Source organism: Cebidichthys violaceus, unplaced genomic scaffold (assembly GCF_023349555.1).
Source record: "Cebidichthys violaceus isolate CVI_PGR_0920_01 unplaced genomic scaffold, fCebVio1.0.p SCAF_29, whole genome shotgun sequence".
In the NCBI taxonomy this organism is placed as follows: Eukaryota; Metazoa; Chordata; class Actinopteri; order Perciformes; family Stichaeidae; genus Cebidichthys; species Cebidichthys violaceus.
Genome location: NW_027176472.1, coordinates 2,401,543 through 2,419,042, shown reverse-complemented (window position 1 = coordinate 2,419,042; position 17,500 = coordinate 2,401,543). Strand labels below are relative to the sequence as shown.

At 41.4% G+C, this 17,500-nt stretch overlaps 1 protein-coding gene across 4 annotated transcripts in view; it reads right to left on the bottom strand.

Annotated features, from left to right (window-relative positions):
• The window catches only part of LOC137880604 (dedicator of cytokinesis protein 3-like), a 32,770-nt gene extending 15,450 nt beyond the window's left edge, over nucleotides 1-17,320 (bottom strand). For 3 of the 4 annotated variants that reach the window (XM_068722039.1, XM_068722040.1, XM_068722041.1), the window contains exons 1-20: nucleotides 17,214-17,320; nucleotides 16,850-16,997; nucleotides 15,297-15,385; nucleotides 14,554-14,679; nucleotides 12,164-12,288; nucleotides 11,641-11,803; nucleotides 11,051-11,157; nucleotides 10,762-10,933; nucleotides 10,451-10,548; nucleotides 10,135-10,218; nucleotides 9,634-9,734; nucleotides 9,262-9,343; nucleotides 7,631-7,801; nucleotides 5,267-5,459; nucleotides 4,651-4,778; nucleotides 4,267-4,413; nucleotides 2,180-2,278; nucleotides 1,962-2,056; nucleotides 932-1,007; nucleotides 1-64 (exon numbers count right to left, since the gene is read on the bottom strand). The exon at nucleotides 1-64 is cut by the window's left edge and continues 37 nt beyond it. In XM_068722039.1, the coding sequence (XP_068578140.1) occupies nucleotides 1-64; nucleotides 932-1,007; nucleotides 1,962-2,056; nucleotides 2,180-2,278; nucleotides 4,267-4,413; nucleotides 4,651-4,778; nucleotides 5,267-5,459; nucleotides 7,631-7,801; nucleotides 9,262-9,343; nucleotides 9,634-9,734; nucleotides 10,135-10,218; nucleotides 10,451-10,548; nucleotides 10,762-10,933; nucleotides 11,051-11,157; nucleotides 11,641-11,803; nucleotides 12,164-12,288; nucleotides 14,554-14,679; nucleotides 15,297-15,385; nucleotides 16,850-16,997; nucleotides 17,214-17,256 (2,311 nt within the window). In that variant the 5' untranslated portion in view covers nucleotides 17,257-17,320. The remainder of the gene's footprint in view (nucleotides 65-931; nucleotides 1,008-1,961; nucleotides 2,057-2,179; nucleotides 2,279-4,266; nucleotides 4,414-4,650; nucleotides 4,779-5,266; nucleotides 5,460-7,630; nucleotides 7,802-9,261; nucleotides 9,344-9,633; nucleotides 9,735-10,134; nucleotides 10,219-10,450; nucleotides 10,549-10,761; nucleotides 10,934-11,050; nucleotides 11,158-11,640; nucleotides 11,804-12,163; nucleotides 12,289-14,553; nucleotides 14,680-15,296; nucleotides 15,386-16,849; nucleotides 16,998-17,213) is intronic. The other variant, XM_068722042.1, reaches the window with a different exon arrangement.
• Nucleotides 17,321-17,500: the final 180 nt, after the last annotated feature.

The following is a 17,500-nucleotide window of genomic DNA, read 5'->3' as shown; positions in this document are numbered from 1 at the left end:
TTTCCAGCTGTAAACTGGGCTGGTTGATGTACAGCACTGCCAGGCTGAAGTAGGAGTTCCACACCTGTTCACACACAAACAAACGATCACCGACGTTATGAAACCAAACACAACGCTTTCACCGTTCAGTTTTTCAGTGTGTGTGTGAAAGTAAAAGTCGAGCACAACATTAGAGCTCTGATCAATGATGATTCACTGTTTTCTCTCTCCTTGAGCCTCCGATGATCACGTCCTTCTTCACTATTGTCCTCAGATCAGCTGGCCAACATAAACAGGAAGTGGATGTTGACTCCTCCGTGTTTCTGTGTGAAGGCCAGCAGCCCTCTGACCTCTCTGACTGATGATGTCATGTTTTTAGTAAATCAACAGCTAATTGTTCCATTTTATTTGGTTCAGAGTGAGAATATATGTTTTATGCTTTTTCTCTCTGAAAGTCAAGACTCTCCAAACAAAAACATTGTTCATGCACTGATCAATTTAGAGATGTTGTTCTATTTGTCTTCCATAACGCGTCTTCTTTCAGAAGAATTTTACTTTGCTTTGTCTTTTTGTGTCTGTAGATTTCTCTTAAATTCACTAAAATGTACTATTAGATAATGCCTCATTTGCATTTCAACATAACATTTTAGAAAAACTTGCAATACAAAAAATAATTGTCTTAATGTCAGTAGTGAACTGATGAAGTTTCATGTGGATTTCTATTAGTTTATATTATATTTTTAAACTGGCTTCATCCAATGTTCAGATTTATGATCTGAAATGTATGAAAAGTAGCTCATATTTAATAACAAACGACACTTTCAGAAAGCATGTAATACAAACAAATATTGTCTTAATGTCAGTGGGGAAGTTTCATGGCTAATTACAGATCAACGATGTCAAACAGACATTCAACATTACAGTTACGGTGAATGTGTGTAGGTTAAATTACCTTAAAGTCAAACTCCGCTTCAGTGAAGTTCTTGTGCAGAGCAGGTGACAGATACTGAGCTGTGGTCAGGATGATGCTGCAGAACAGGAACACACACAAACACAGCTCGAGTCATGCAGACACTAAGACATGTGTGTCACTGCTACATGTGTGTCACTGCTACGTGTGTCACTGCTACGTGTGTCACTGCTACATGTGAGTCACTGCTACGTGTGTGTCACTGCTATGTGTGTGTCACTGCTACGTGTGTGTGTCACTGCTACATGTGTGTCACTTTTACGTGTGTGTCATTGCTACATGTGAGTCACTGCTACGTGTGTGTCACTGCTACATGTGTGTCACTGCTACGTGTGTGTCACTTCTACGTGTGTGTCACTGCTACGTGTGTCACTGCTACATGTGAGTCACTACTATGTGTGTGTTCACTACTACATGTGTGTCACTGCTACATGTGAGTCACTGCTACGTGTGTGGTCACTACTACATGTGTGTTCACTACTACGTGTGTGTCACTGCTACATGTGTGTCACTGCTACGTGTGTCACTGCTATGTGTGTTAACTGCTACATGCGTGTTCACTGCTACATGTGTTCAGTGCTACATGTGTGTTCACTGCTACATGTGTGTCACTGCTATATGTGTGTTCACTGCTACGTGTGTCACTGCTACATGTGTGTCACTGCTACATGTGTGTCACTGCTACGTGTGTCACTGCTACATGTGTGTCACTGCTACGTGTGTCACTCCTACGTGTGTGTCACTGCTACATGCGTGTTCACTGCTACGTGTGTTCAGTGCTACATGTGTGTTCAGTGCTACATGTGTGTCACTGCTATATGTGTGTTCACTGCTACGTGTGTCACTGCTACATGTGTGTCACTGCTACGTGTGTCACTACTACGTGTGTGTTCACTGCTACATGCGTGTTCACTGCTACGTGTGTGTCACTGCTACGTGTGTCACTGCTACATGCGTGTTCACTGCTACGTGTGTGTTCACTGCTGTCCGGGACATAATTGATGCGTCTTACTTGCTGGTGAGGAGCCTCATGACGTTCCAGTCCCGAGGGAAAATACTGAGCTTCATCAGATTCCTGAACACACACAAAATCTTCAACAAGAACTCCTGAGTAGAGGAAGAGGAGGAAGGAGGCGTTTGAGTTTATTTTTCATTTGAGCTTTTATTCAAAAGGCCGGAGATGACCTCAGACTTGTTGTCATGCTGCACAGGGACGTAATGTAGTTTTACCTTGAGCTCCTCTTTGCTCTGAAAGTTTTCCATCAGGCGCTGGAAGTGGATGTCCGTCATCTGGCGTAGGAGGGACAGGAGGCAGGACACGTACTCTCCCTGCCAACAGGAAACAGGGGGGAAAGGCATGAGAGCCAATCACATGGGAGCAGCTATCAGGAAGTGACCAAATCAGAAATGATGACAGCAGATGAATAAAAGGCTCTTTCCTAAACTGATCCCTATTCACTTGCCTGTAACTGTGCATGACGTGAGCCGGCTGTATGTCACGTACCGTTAAAACAACTCCCAGCAGTTTGTGAAATAGTCTCCAAATTTAATCTATTAGTTTTTCGTGTCATTCGACACAACCTTTTTATTTGGGACGACATTACTTTAAAAATGAAAGTTTAGGCAACAAATCCACCACCATAAAAAGAACAATGTGGTGTTGAACACTAGTCTTCTGGTTGGTCTTAGTTTGTTGGACTCATCCACCTCCCCTTGTTTCCACCATTAGTCGTCTTTTTTGGATTTTATAAAGTACGCATGTTGCTCTGACTGTTGCTTAGTCACAAGAATGCATTTAATTCATGTGTCCACCATGAAAAAGTTTCCTAATTGACTTTCCGTTGACATTATTTTCGTCCTGAGCAACACGACAAAAGCAGATGTTTCGCGTCTCTGTACATTAAACCAATAGATTGAATTTCATGACTATTTCACGACGTGCCATGATACTGGGCTGGTTAGAAACAATCTGCTATAATGGTTAATTTAATGTAAATGTGGTAGAAGACCAATCAAACAGGTTGGTTCCTTTTACTTCACTTTCATTCAGAGGTTTTAAACACACCAATAAAAGTCAGTGGAAGGAAAACGTAGCTATGCGTTCATGTGCATGAACAAAATAATGTTTATGAAGCGGAAAATTGGAATTTAACTTCATGATCTTTGTATCTGTCACTTGAGCTTCCAATCAGTGGTAGTGAAGAAAGTAGAGTGGACTTCCTGTTGGATGGTTTCATTAATTTTCCTCTAAACACCAGCTGGAGGAAATGAAGCCCAGAATAGAGAGCTGCAGGAGTGAATCCTAAAACTCAAAAAGGAGGAAAGCATCTTTTCACTTCCTGTTCCCTCCACTTCTAGAAGTCATATGGTTTTTCTGGTCAGAAGTCTGAAATCAGGTCATCAGGAGATGTTAGCGTTTAGTTCTCTGATTATAAAACAGGTCAGTGAACGCCCCTCTGGTGAATCTTAAAAAGAGTGTAAATGAGACTAAACGTCCTCACTAGAACACTAGTCCTCCTTTAGTGTTAGCTTTTTACTTTACACTTTACACTTTACTACATCATAAGAGTGGAGTTCATTAGTGAAGATTATCTTGATGAACTGAACCTGGAAGAACCACAAACAATATTATTTTATGTAATAATCCAGAATCACATGTAAGAATCTGATTTGTGGAGGGAACCAGTGATGATGACTTCCTGTTGGACTCCAGAAACACATCATCCTGCAGCTCTCTATTAGGCGAAGCCTCCTTGTGAACATGCAGATGGCGGTGCCAGTAACAGCTGACTGAGATTAAACCAAAGATGAAGAATGATGTCGTCATGTAACCATCAATCACCAAGAAAATAGAGGAACAGAGAAAGAACTAAACCTGACTGAGTACAGATTTATCATACACCTCTACAATATAACAAAAACAGGAAGTAGAGATGAATTGCTGATCCGTGCAAGCATGCAGACAGAGAGGAGGATGAAGAGCAGCAGGAGGATGAAGAATGATGTTTAATGAGAGAGCTAACAAGATGCTGGAGGACAGATGGGTCAGTGACAGGATGGATGGATTTGGGGAGGGCAATTATTATCACATTATTAACTATAAGTATTAAATTAGTACAATGGAACAAAATCATTATTATTTCAACTCTCACCTTGTGACAGATTTAAAATCTGTGAACGAGGATTTTGAAATGTTACGATAGTGTAAAGGAGCTTTAATCATTAAAACATTGCCCGGCCCTGAGGCGGATGGAGAGGGAGGAGGAGACGGGGATGCAGGAGGTGAAGTCGTAGTAGTCGTATTGTTAGTTACTAACAGTGATCTCCGCGGTGCACTGCGGACAGCGTTGACCCCTTACCGCCTCCTGCGATTGGCTCTTGCTCATGATGGACAGCAGTGTCTGCAGGAGGACGTCCAGCAGGGACTCCACCATCATCTCCACCTCCTCCTGCACCGACGTGTCCTGGAGGAGGAGTTGAGAGGAAAGAAGAAGAGCAGGAGGAGCTTCAGTGAAACAGATATATCGGGTGGAAACACATTTCCTCCATTTAAATGTCATTTCATGTTACCAACTTTGGTTTAGACTCAGTGATAATGTTAAAACATTTTTTATTATCATAGATTATTAATGCCATGTGTGTGTGTCTCTGTGTGTGTGTGTGTGTGTGTGTGTGTGTGTGTGTGTGTGTGTGTGTGTTACCATTGAGCTGTTCTTGATAATAGAGAATATTGAGCTGAGGATCCCAGAGCAGATGAGCAGCTCTTTCTGCTGCCTCAGATGGAGATGGATGTGATGCAGGACCACAGGAAGCAGGATCCTTCGAGACTCTGAGGGCACACACAAAAAACACACAAACAAAGACATTTATTTGCATGTGTTTTTGATGCTAGTTGTGCCTGAACATGGGCTCTGTGGCTCAAAACGTTGTAAGCGGTTAGCCTAAGAAATAGGAAGGAAAACTAACAGGACTGAGTGATTTATTATTTGTGTTCGAATGAGTTAACGGTATTTTGCATGCAGAGTAAAGAGCTGTAGAGCTCTTTGCTGAGTTACAAATACATTCTGCCAAATATAAGCTGACATTATATGTGTAAGTTGTAAAGTAGTAATAATAACAATGATACTACAGAAAGATTTCTACATAAGCGACATAGTTACTGTTGGTGACACTCTCTACTCAGGTTTCTTGGACGTAGCAGCTTGGCGTAAGACAAAAATGTTCAGGTGCTATTTTGAAAGATTCACTCTCATTTGTTTACCGACATACTCACTTAATAAAGAACAAATCAGACGTAGTTCTAACTAGAACCTTCACCTGGGAAAGAGAAGAGCCTGCTATCCACCGTACGGGCGATGGACTGCAGTTTGACCACGTCCATGGACTGTCCGATGTGCACCGTGGACGGCATGCTGCCCAGAGTGCCGCGCACAAACTCTGCCACTTCCTGCACCGTGAACATCTGCAGCAGTTCATCGAAGATCGCCGGGAACGAGTTCAGCAAAGCGGCCTGAGGAGGACGAGGGAGAGAGGAAGAGAGGAAGAGGATGAGATGTTACAGAGGAGGAGGGCGAGAGTAGATGTTGAGGAAAAATACATTTTAAAAGAGAGAGAGAAAGATAAAGGGTAGCAAGGTTAATGTGAGTTTCTGTGAGAAATGTGGCGATGACTTCAGTCTGCAATAAAACACAGCAGATCAGAGGTGAGTTAAAGTGACACAGTGAAACGTAGAATTACAAAATGCCCAATGAGTGAAGGTTTTCATCACACACTCATGCATGTTTAACCAAAAAGCAACAACAGAATGTTGGGTCCTTTTACATTTAAATGTGTCATTCAGTATTATGTTCTGAAATGAAAGTACTGCATTTTGTAATCCAGACGTTCAGCAGTTGAGTCTTTTAAAAGAGAAACAGGAGAGCGAACTAAGTTAATTCATCCATTCACAGACAGGAAATCACAGCAAGATGAAAAAGAAATATTAAATTATAGAAAGAACAAGTTTAGAAGAAAAAGGACAAAAAACGGTGAGATATTAATCTGATATTAAGCAAGTCGTCAAAATTTAAAAAAGGCACAGCAACAAATCTGATCGGAGAAGAAGACTTAGCACAAAAAGGACGATGCAGCAGATACGGTTTTTAAATTTTAGTGCTCTGAAAAATGGTTCAGTTGTTTGTTTTCAGTTGTTGGACTCGTAGTTTTATGTGACTCTGGCAGAAGAATAATTGTTATGGAAACAATTGATGAGGTTTCAGGGGAAGTGTGTGTTTTCATGCATCGTAGCTGAGCTAATAGATTATTTTTACTTGAAAAATTACTTAAATGATGAATCGATTTTCAAAAAAGTTGTTCAGTATCTACTTATTTATTAATCATTTCAGCTCTACATGAGAGTAAATCACCTCAAACTACATTTAATATAAAATATCTATGACCATGACAGCTTTAGCTTGTGACTAGACTTGTTCCTGTGATGGTGCATGACTGGTGAACTTTGGTGTTTCAGCAGACGTTGCAGGTCATCAGCTCTCTGCCTAAGAGGAACAGAGGAGGTTATTTCTGTGATTTACTCTGTGAATGAGCAGCGACTCTTCAGGGCGTGAAGTGATCTATGAGCAGCGACTCGTCAGAGTGTGAAGTGATCTATTAGCAGCGACTCGACAGAGTGTGAAGTGATCTATGAGCAGTGACTCGTCAGAGTGTGAAGTGATCAACTAGCAGCGACTCTTCAGAGTGTGAAATGATCTACTAGCAGCGACTCTTCAGAGTGTGAAGTGACCTACTAGCAGCGACTCGTCAGAGTGTGAAGTGATCTATGAGCAGCGACTCTTCAGAGTATGAAATGATCTACTAGCAGCGACTCTGCAGTGTGAAGTGATCTATGAGCAGCAACTCGTCAGAGTGTGAAGTGATCTATGAGCTGTGACTGACTAACATCAGAAACAGCAATTACAGTTAGAGGACGTTGGGATGAACGTTGGAGGTAAGACTGAGCAGTGAGTGTAGCTGGTGTCAGGGCGTGATGCAGGATCACAGCAGTGTGTGTAACGTTAGCAGCTGAATTAGGATTCTGGGCTTCACACAGGGAACGGGGTGCTTCGGTATTCATCCTGACATCTACTTACTGACAGTGGAGATGGCCGCAGAGCGTTGGAGCTCCAGGCCTGAGTGCAGTTGGCTTGCCCACTGCCAGGAGCCTGTCCTGGGGCGGGGGGCGGGGCTTGGCCCGGGGTGGGGGCTAGTGCTAAGGAGGCGGCAGGCCCGACACCGGGGGCCTGATTTGGGCCTGGACAAGGCTGGGAGCCCTGTGATGTGTGGGTGTGGAGGGAAGAGACCCAGGAGGAATAACAGGGACCCGAAGGGTGGAGCAAAGAATTGTGGGAGATTGAAAGAGAAGGTGAAGGAAGGAATCGAGGAAAGGTCCGAGGTACAAGTAGAAAGAGGTACATAAAGGAGATAAGAGTCAGATTAAAGCAACTAAAAGGAGATGGAAAATATTCTAAACTACAAGCAGATGTAATCAAATCTTTGGATTAGTCTCGTCTAAACTATAAAGACACAACAAGGTGCAGTACCAGCTGCTAAAGAGGAGATTACTTCTTTTTTCTTTAAAAGAAAATAGAATGATTAAAGAAAATTTAAATCTGTAGAGCGTCTTCTCTTTGTGTGTTTTCTCACCTGTGTGAAAATGAGGGTCTCTGAGTTGCGGCTGTCCAGGCTGAGGACGAAGCGGATCGACTGAAAGAGTTCCTGGACGCTGGTGCGAAACTGCTCCTCCTCCATACCACAAGTGGCCCGAGAGTAAAGGATCCGAGACTGGATGATGAACTTAAACAGATACTCCAAGGCCTGAGGGTGGACGTCAGTTTGTGTGTGAGACAGAAATAAGGAGGGAGAATCAAAGAGAGGGAAGAAACAATAACAAAAAATAGAAATATTTAATTTACAAATAAACATCCCCAACAACATTTTTTATTCTCTTATTCTCTTAATAATCAAAAACAAAGAATGTCACCTAAATATGCCAATCATTTTCAGATACATCTGATATTTGTACAGTGCTTTACATATTAAATCCAAACAGAAAACACAAAATAAAAGCTGAGCAGAGAAGGAATTGTTCTTCACTTCCTAAAAGGGTGAATGAGTGCAAAGTTTGTAGAAGACAGAGACAGACGGACACAAGCTGAAACTCATACAATATGAATAACTAGAAATACTGCCTCACAGTTGTATGCCTTCAACAACCTTTCAAGTTGCAGTTTCATCCATGTCTGTCCAGACTCATATTATATACAACATGCGTTGAAGACTGAAGGAATCTATTGAAAGATATTAAGGTTGTCTTTTTTGGTCGTAATTAGCTAATTCATTCTTGAGTTATGGACAAAATCCTGGTCACAGTGATCTTGATCTTTGACCACCAAATTATAATCAGGTCATCCTCGAGTCCAAATTTGAGGAAATTCCCTCCAGGTGTTCCTGAGATATACCTAAACCTAAAAACATATTCACCAGCGTAGAGGCGTAAAAAAAATCTTTGACCTGAATCCACAGCTGCAGCATGTGTAAAAACTATCCTCAATAATTCACACCGTCCACTTCTACACGACAGTGTGACCCATTTGAGATGGGCGTTTGAGTCTGATGAATATTTCAAAGTGCTGAGCAGCGTTTGTCTGCTGAATGTGGAACATCCTCTACATCTGCTTGATGCTGAGCTTTGCCTAAAACACTAATGCAGCTGTGAATGTGGTGCGAGGACATTCAGGGGGTGTGAAATGTTGATGAAGACCTTTGGTTGATTCTTACATAAAACATTGTGCAGATTAATTATTTCATAGATTATCAGCAGGGGAAGCATTGGAATATGAATCAAATCTCTACATCTTCTTGTTGAAGGGAACAAAGAAAACACTCTTCCAGCAAGTTGGATGGTTGCCGTATGAATGTTAGACGCCTTTAGGAGAATAAACTTCCCTTTTCTCTTTACCAACTGAAACATAAAACATATTGAGAAAACAATTGCATGAAAAGCCTAATATGCATGGCTATGTTACTTTTGTTGGTGGTTGTATAATGTAAAGTGCAATGATGGTGAAGGTGTTACACTGTCCTCTAGTTATGTCCCAAAGTTTATGGGACCCTAATGAATGGACATCAACAACAAACACTATGTAGTAACTCGCAACATTAACCCGTAACAGCTGCTGTTGTTTAACTCAGGTTCAAATAATTAAACTCATCAGACGGAAGAAGTCGTTCATGAAGCTTGTGGTGGACTCACAGCTTCAGTTAGTGGCTCTTACCCTCATTGCTTCCTGTATGTGGTCCTGTCGGACCACCTCTGCAGAGCGGTCCATGTACCACTTCAGACAGCGGATCAGCTCTCTGAAACAACCGTGGTAAATTATTACACTTGAGAGTTTCTTTTGTTTTTCTTTTGCAGAAGAGACAGAGCAATATAGACCATTTCTGTCTATATTATTTTTCAACATATAATACTATTTCCTGCTAATATTATACAATAATGTAGTTATTTATGTGCATGTAAATGTGCTTGAGAGATTGAAGGGCAACACTTCAAACGGATAAAGAGCACACACACTCGCACACACACACACACCTGCATTCCTTTTAAAGTGAGTGTATTAAAGGACAGTTTGGTGTAAAACACTCACTTGTAAGCCAAAGCGCCCGCAAAGTGCTTCTGGATATACGTGTCCATCACTGGCCTGAAGTGGTAATATTTACTGTCCCTGAGGAGGTTTATAATAAACACCTGAGAGAGAGAGCGAGAGAGACATTAAGATAACAATAAATGATTGGTTCACATTAAGCGTTACATGAATATAACATTGGCTTTGATGGCCCTGATCAGAGTGTGTGTCTGAGCCTTTTTACAGTGTAATTTAATGTTAGTTAACTAGCAATCAATCCATCAGATTTGCACTTATAATAATGTGATATTGCCCTGAGACTATATTGTCTTGACATAAACCTTTTTAAATGTCTGTATATCTTTGTGTTTAGAGTAACTGCCCTCGTCGTTCTCTGGTAGACTGTCTGTATGTCTGACTGTGTGCAATATGCTGCAGAAATAAAGACAACTGACTGAAGACAATGTGTCCCGTCTGTTATTGGCCTGATTTTCATTTACAGTTGCTTCTCTGGACACTTACCAACGACTGGAACACCAGCGGTCCATATTTGTCCGTGTTGTCGTCCAGGATGGAGAATAATGTGTCCAGAATATCTTGTAGAAACTGTCAAACACACACACAGCGAGTGTTAATGCAACATATAGGCTTTTGCTTTTATCAGGTATGACTGAAAAAAAAGAGATTGAGACCATAAACTCATGTTTACAATGTTTACTGAGGGAATAAATCAAGAGAGAAGTAGAGTCATTTTAGACTAGACTTCTATGCAACCAGAGGAGTCGCCCCCTGGTGGACACTAAAGAGAATGCAGCTTTAACACGTGGTATGACCTCACCTTGACGATCTCCTCTCCACTGACGTGTCTTAGCCGGCCAAGGATGTCCATGACCCGGTCCGGATGGGCCTTCCACTTCAGCAGAGCCAGGAGGTCCACTGGAAGACAACAGCAATGTCAACTACCAGAAAAGACACAAGCTAAAATGTGCTATGACACCAGAGAAGCACTGGATCAGACCTCCTATAGTTCCTTAACAACACCATGGTCCAGAATCCACACACTAACATAGATAAGAGCAAAGCTCTACTTGTTTCTTAAGTGTGGAACCGGTCTATGGAGAGCAGACTACTGTTGGATCAGCTGCGTACCGTTCTGAGTGAGCTTGGTGGAGGAGAGCTGTGTGGAGATCCAGAAGGTCTCCTTGGCGCTGCGCTGGAAGATGAGGCTGGAGGGGAGGCTGGGGCAGCTGTTGAAGTCCTCTTTGCAGCAGGGCAGGCCCAGGTAGAGGGCGTGGTTACTGAAGGTGGTGTTCTCATCGCACTGAGGACGAAGACAGGGACAAACCATGGAACAATGTTACCATGAAAGATCTCACTAATCTCAAGAACAAAACGGTCAACACGATACAGATGCACATTTTAGTAACACAACTAGGACCTTGTAAACGTAGAGTTCGTGGCTCTCGTCTGAAAGAGTGGTTCCATCCTCCCTCATCAGAGGAGTGAAGGAGAAACCAAACAGCTTCTTCTCTCCTTTGTCCTTCGCTGTGGAGTCCGGACGAGACCGAACAGGGACAGAGAGACATAAACAGTTAGAGGAGGAAGACACAGTGAGTCCAGTGTGAGGATAACTGTCTCCTGGCTTTGCTTTAAGTACTCGACGATGAAAACAAAGTGAGATATTGGGTCAATAAGACAGATATGGACAGATATTGATTTACATTTTACTTGTTAAATACTGTGAAGATAAATGAGACAATGTGGTCCTCCTCTACTCAGCCTCTCGCTGACTAAATTTAAGTTTCAGATTGTCACCTTTAGCTACCATGGGCACATTTAAACAATCACATCTTTCCTGAGAAGTCATAGGTCAGTAGGTTCCGCTAAAATGAAACAGATCAACGAGCATTAACGCAATCCATCTCACACTGTAAATCTTCTTCTCGCCGATATAATTAACTCGCGGATCATTCTGTACTAAAACATCTGTAGATATGAAAGTATCGTTACCCTCCACCAGGTACTCACTGGAGCAGTGTCTGAACTCGAAGCGAAGGTGGGACCCTCTGAAGCGGTCGATGGGGATCGGTAGTTTGATGACCTCGCTCCATCGAGGGCTGTTGTTGTGGTAGAGAACGAAGGAGCGGTGCTCCGGCATGTGGGGCTCACCTGAACCCAGACTGATGCAGTCCTGCAGAGACGGGCACAGCGATAGAGTCCTTTGCTTTACTAATAAAAACATCACTAAAACAACATGACAACATCTCCGAACATAACAGTCGTTGTTGAAAGAATCAGATTAATGGTCAGAGTTCAGCAGCTTGACTTCTTCTTCTGGTTTGTTTTCAGAGAAGACAGGAAGTTGATTTCTGTTTCATGACTCACGCTCAGTATGGACTCATCGTCCTTCTTTTAGAAACGAGTCCTAAACCACAGCATGTTTCCACTTCCTGTCACCTGAATGATTGTCTGGTTTTTGAAGACCTTGCTCATGGGTCTCCGGTGTGTTGGTGGCGTTTCTAAAGTGTAAAGGCAGCATGGCCTCCCTAACCTTGAGGATCTCTCCATCGGCGTACAGAACATAAACGGTGACCTCGATGTTCTTCTGGACGCTCTTCCCTCCTCTCTCAAAGTCGCCTCGCTCCAGTGTCAGGTACAGGTCGTTACGGATGTCACCTGGAACATTAACACATTAACACATTAACACATTAACCATTCAGTAATGTGACTGAATGAAGCCTCGTACGTTAGCCGTTAGCTCATTCATCAGCAGGATGAATCTGTGCTACAGAGGGACTCGGTGCTGTTGGTCACTGTGGTTAATCTGACCAGTATGATGGGAATGAATTGTAAATTAATGAATTGTAATATAATAGAACGTTAGCTCCGTTATGTAGCCGAGCAGGACTGTGCTGCTAACGGACTGCTAACAGCTGGGAAGAGGAGAGCTACGCTAACGTTAAATAATGTTGCTGATTTAAACTGATTTTTTTTGTTGAAACATTTTCAGGTACCTGCTAATAAAAAGCATTTTTTCTTTGCTGAATATTGACCCTGAATGAAGATTGATCTCTTACTTGCCCCATTGGAGGATTCCACTCACCCCAACACAGAGTTTAATATTGAATTATGATGCTAATGTGTAAATAATCGGTGTCACCTTCTGGATATTTGATGCATTAAACACAGACGGAGGCCCACGTAGTCGCTCGATACCTCTGACAGACGAGAGTAATGACCCACGTGAACGTGGTTGGATTCATTCATCACCTCAGATCGTCCCGTTAATGGGTCGAGATGGGAGTTAAATACTCACTCCATCACTGCCGAGGGAGGCTGTGTGTGTGTGTGTGTGTGTGTGAGACATACATTGTTAATGTGTGAGAAACACTCCTGCATGTGTTGCTGTTTCCTTCTCTGACGGTTTTAGAGGACAGCTTGAGGATGAATGTTATGAGATTTAAAGTATTGATCGCACAGAAAACGTAATGTTTCTTTGAGTCATGTCATCACTCTGCAGCGTTTTAAATTGTATTTGATAAACAGGTACGAGACTTTGTGCTTATGTTTATCTGAATATGAGTACAATCACCAACAGTCTAAGGAAACTCTTTATTCTAAGGGCTTTGTAGTAAGTTATGTAATAGGTAATAAGGCCGTTATAATCTTATTAACAGTTTTATGTGTAATAAGACTATATAAGAGTTAATAACAGCATTATAACATGTGTATCGTTAGATAATAAGATATTTATAAGCACTCTTTGCTAAAGAAGATGAATAAAAGTTCCTTAAAATTGTTACATAACAGCATTATAAAGACATTTATAGAGTTTAAATTACTAACTTAACCTATTTTATGAGTGTTAAACCTTTACAACACATTTTAAATTGTAACTTAAGGTTAACAAATCCTTTCTTTATACGAACAGTTAACTATTAACCTTAATAATGCATTGTTCCCGCTTTAGCAAAATGAACTGCTAACAAATTAATTGTTAAGTATAAATATTAATAATAAAATGAAAAAGCTTAACAATGATGTTATAGGTGTTTTAGTTAAACTCAAAGTTTTTGTAAACTTATTATAAACAATTCAGGCTTTTATTAACGTCTATAAACACATTTATTATAAGAACTTAATAATAACTCATAATCTAACAGTAAACATGTTTATAATGCTGTTCTAAACACTTATGTAGTCTTATTAACATATAATAATATGTTTATACAGACTTATAAGGGCCTTATTAACTATTTAATAATAAATAAACTGACAAGTCTTAACCACAGCATCATTTATTATTTAATAAATAAATCAGTGCCTCAGTGTGATATATGGCCTCATTCCTCACACACACACACACACACACACACACACACACACACACACACGTAGATAATATATATATATATATATATATATATAAATTATATAAACAAAAATGAATCACTGAGTTACAGCGGCCCAACTGAAAGCTAAAATAGTTTTGTTAAAATCAAAATAAACATTTATTGAATCAAATTGTGTTTTTAACAATATGACTAACAGCATTGAGCAAAATCCTGAATACTTAAAATAATAATTATAATAATAATAGTAGCATTTCCTCATATATGAATTTCACAAAAAATAAATAAAACACACCCTTATAAACACACCTAAAGAAGGATTAACGGTAGTTTGCAGTATTTAAATTAGGAGGGAGGAAACACTCTTCATCATCTTTTACTGGTTTGGAGGCTGAGAGCGTTTAATGAATTCATCATCATTAAGTTGAGTCTGTGAAGCTTCATCTCATTAATCCAGACGACACATGAAGACTACGTGAATAATAAATAACTGTTTCACATCTGTATGTAGAGAACATCGGTGCTGTTTTATGTATTAATACCGGTCAACAAAGGAGAGACGTCTCCTCGGTACCTGTGGTCGACTCACCTGGCATGATGACATCAGGGAAGCCCAGTTTACGCGTCATGGACACGCCTCTGCTGAAGATGAGAGGGTTCTCTCTGCGGACCGCCTCCATGTCACCTCTCAACAGCTGGAGAGAGATGATCAGACCTGAGGGAGGGAGGGAGAGAGAGGGAGAGGGAGAGAGAGGGAGGGAGAGAGAGAGGGAGAGAGAGAGAGAGGGAGAGGGAGAAAGGGAGAGAGAGGGAGGGAGGGAGAGAGAGATGGAGAGAGAGGGAGAAAGGGAGAGAGAGAGAGGGAGAGAGAGGGAGGGAGGGAGAGAGAGAGAGAGAGGGAGAGGGAGGGAGGGAGGGAGGGAGGGAGAGAGGGAGAGGGAGAGAGAGAGAGGGAGGGGAGAGAGAGAGAGAGAGAGAAAGAGGGAGGGAGGGAGGGAGAGGGAGAGAGAGAGGAAGAGAGGGAGATAGGGAGAGAGAGAGAGGGAGAGAGAAAGAGAGAGAGAGAGAGAGAGAGCGAGAGAGAGAGAGAGGGAGGGATGGAGGGAAAGAGAGTGAGAGAGAGAGAGAAATATGAAAATGTCCAATAAAATATGGTAAACAAACAAGTCAAGAGTTAAAAGAAGTGTGTATTTAAAGTGGAGAGTGGATGTGTCACTGAGATGAAAGAGTCCATTATTTATTCATCATGTTGTTTTAGTGAACTCAGAGCAGAAGTGTTCACTCGTTCTACCACCAGAGGGCAGTATACGTGTTAGGTTAAAGCCGTCCTACCGTAGTTGGTGCTGGGAGCCGTGTACTTGGTGCTGGACTTGCGGATGATGTTGTCGTGGATCTGGTACCATTCGTTCTCGTTGTTACACCTGGAGAAGAAAAAAGAAGGAGAGATCTCATCTTTATGGAGCAGAAACTCCGGTTTGTTCAACGTGTGTAAAGCTGACATGAAAACACGGGGAGAACGTGACAGTAGAAGTCCAGAAACAGTGAGTCAGTCATCAAGTAGACCCAGGACGTACTGCTGGACCCGCTGGATGGGAGGGAGGCACGGGAGAACCAGAACCAGGACTGAGAGGGGCAGACTGTCAGACCCTGCTGCAGTAGAATGAGAGGTTTTCTAAAGGGACTCTGGTGCTCAGAGACACTACCGCTTTAGTCCACAGGGGGCGACAGAACCAGCACAGAATGAAAGTTCCTCGTTGTAACTTAAACTAAACGGGATTAGTAGAGGAGAGTTTCTAGATTATAGATGGCTGTTGTCGTGGTTGTTGTTGTTGTTATTTAGTCGCTGGTAAACAAGAAGAGTCAGAAACATTTAGTTTAGTTTAACAGTTTAACAGTTTAACAGTTTAACAGTCATCAACGTCACAAAGAGGAGACCAGAGGAGGTGCAGCCGCCTGACGAAGAGTTCAGCTAAGGCTGCGGTGAGGCATCTCTCTCTCACACACACACACACACACACACACACACACACACACACACACACACAGAGTTACATCATGTTGAGAATGTGAGCACCAGAGGGCTCCTACAGGCAAGTCTTCAGCCGAGAGGGATTCCCTAATGTCTGTGTGTGTGTGTGTGTGTGTGTGTGTGTGTGTGTGTGTGTGTGTGTGTGAGAGAGAGAGAGAAGAATATGCTGATGGCGTACGTACAGACTGCAGACAAAACAGTGGAGCGTCTGTAGTCTGTATGTCTCCATCTCTGCTCTCATTTACATAACTCAATGTCAGAGAGAGACAGAAGAATAACACACACACACACACACACACACATATATATATATGTATATATATATATATATATATATATATATATATAAATATAAATATATATATATGTATATATATGTATATATATATATATATATATATATATATATAGATATAAATATATATATATATATATATATATGTATATATATATATATATATACATATATATATATATATATATATATATTATATATATATATATTATATATATATATATATATAAATATAAATATATATATATATATGTATATATATATATATATATATATGTATATATATATATAGATATAAATATATATATATATATATATATATATATATATATGTGGGTTAGGGTTATATATATATATATAACCTTAACCCACATATATATTTATTGTCTCTCCTTATTTAACCTTCGTCCCTCTTTGACTCTTTACATTCATTTTAACGAGCCTCTTTTCCTCTGACAACATGTCATCACAGATCACTGTGTGTGTGTGTGTGTGTGTGTGTGTGTGTGTGTGTGTGTGTATGAGTGTGTGTGAGTGTGTGTGTGTGTTGGAGCCACGTACGTGTAGACCTTCAGGACGAAGTCTTTCTCCTCTTTCAGCTCGGCGATGGTCTGCAGCACGTCGCTCATGGCGAGGACGGCACAGCCGTACGGCCGGCGGTACTGAACGTGTGGAGGACCCTTCTTACTGTCGTTCAGCAGCATCCGACCTGCAGCGGGACGCCGTGTGTGTGTGTGTGTGTGTGTGAGTGTGTGTGTGTGTGTGTGTGAGAGTGTGTGTGGGAAGAACATTCAATCAGCAGCATGAAAACATCAAACTGTTTCTGAGTTTGGAAGTAAACAAATACAAATTAAGTATTTTTGATGTTGGTTATTCATCTTTAATATTCTTTGATCTCCTTCATGAATCCTGACTCCGGTCTCACCTGTTCTGATCACCTGGGACACGATGTAGAGATCTCTCTTCATGTCTTTGTTGCTCAGGTCCTGCAGAGGAAACAAACAGGAAGTCTTAATGAGAGAAGATTTACGTTCAAACTCTCCACTGCAGCACTTCCTTTTCTTTCTTTTTTTAAATGCGTGCTCAAAGCACAGATTTGAATGTGAGGTCTCCAGATGCATTCTGGTCTACGGCCTCATGGAAAGACAGCTCGCGTCACAAAACACGCGTCACGGGTTTGATCTCCAGCCTCTAAAACTGACCCGTGTTTGA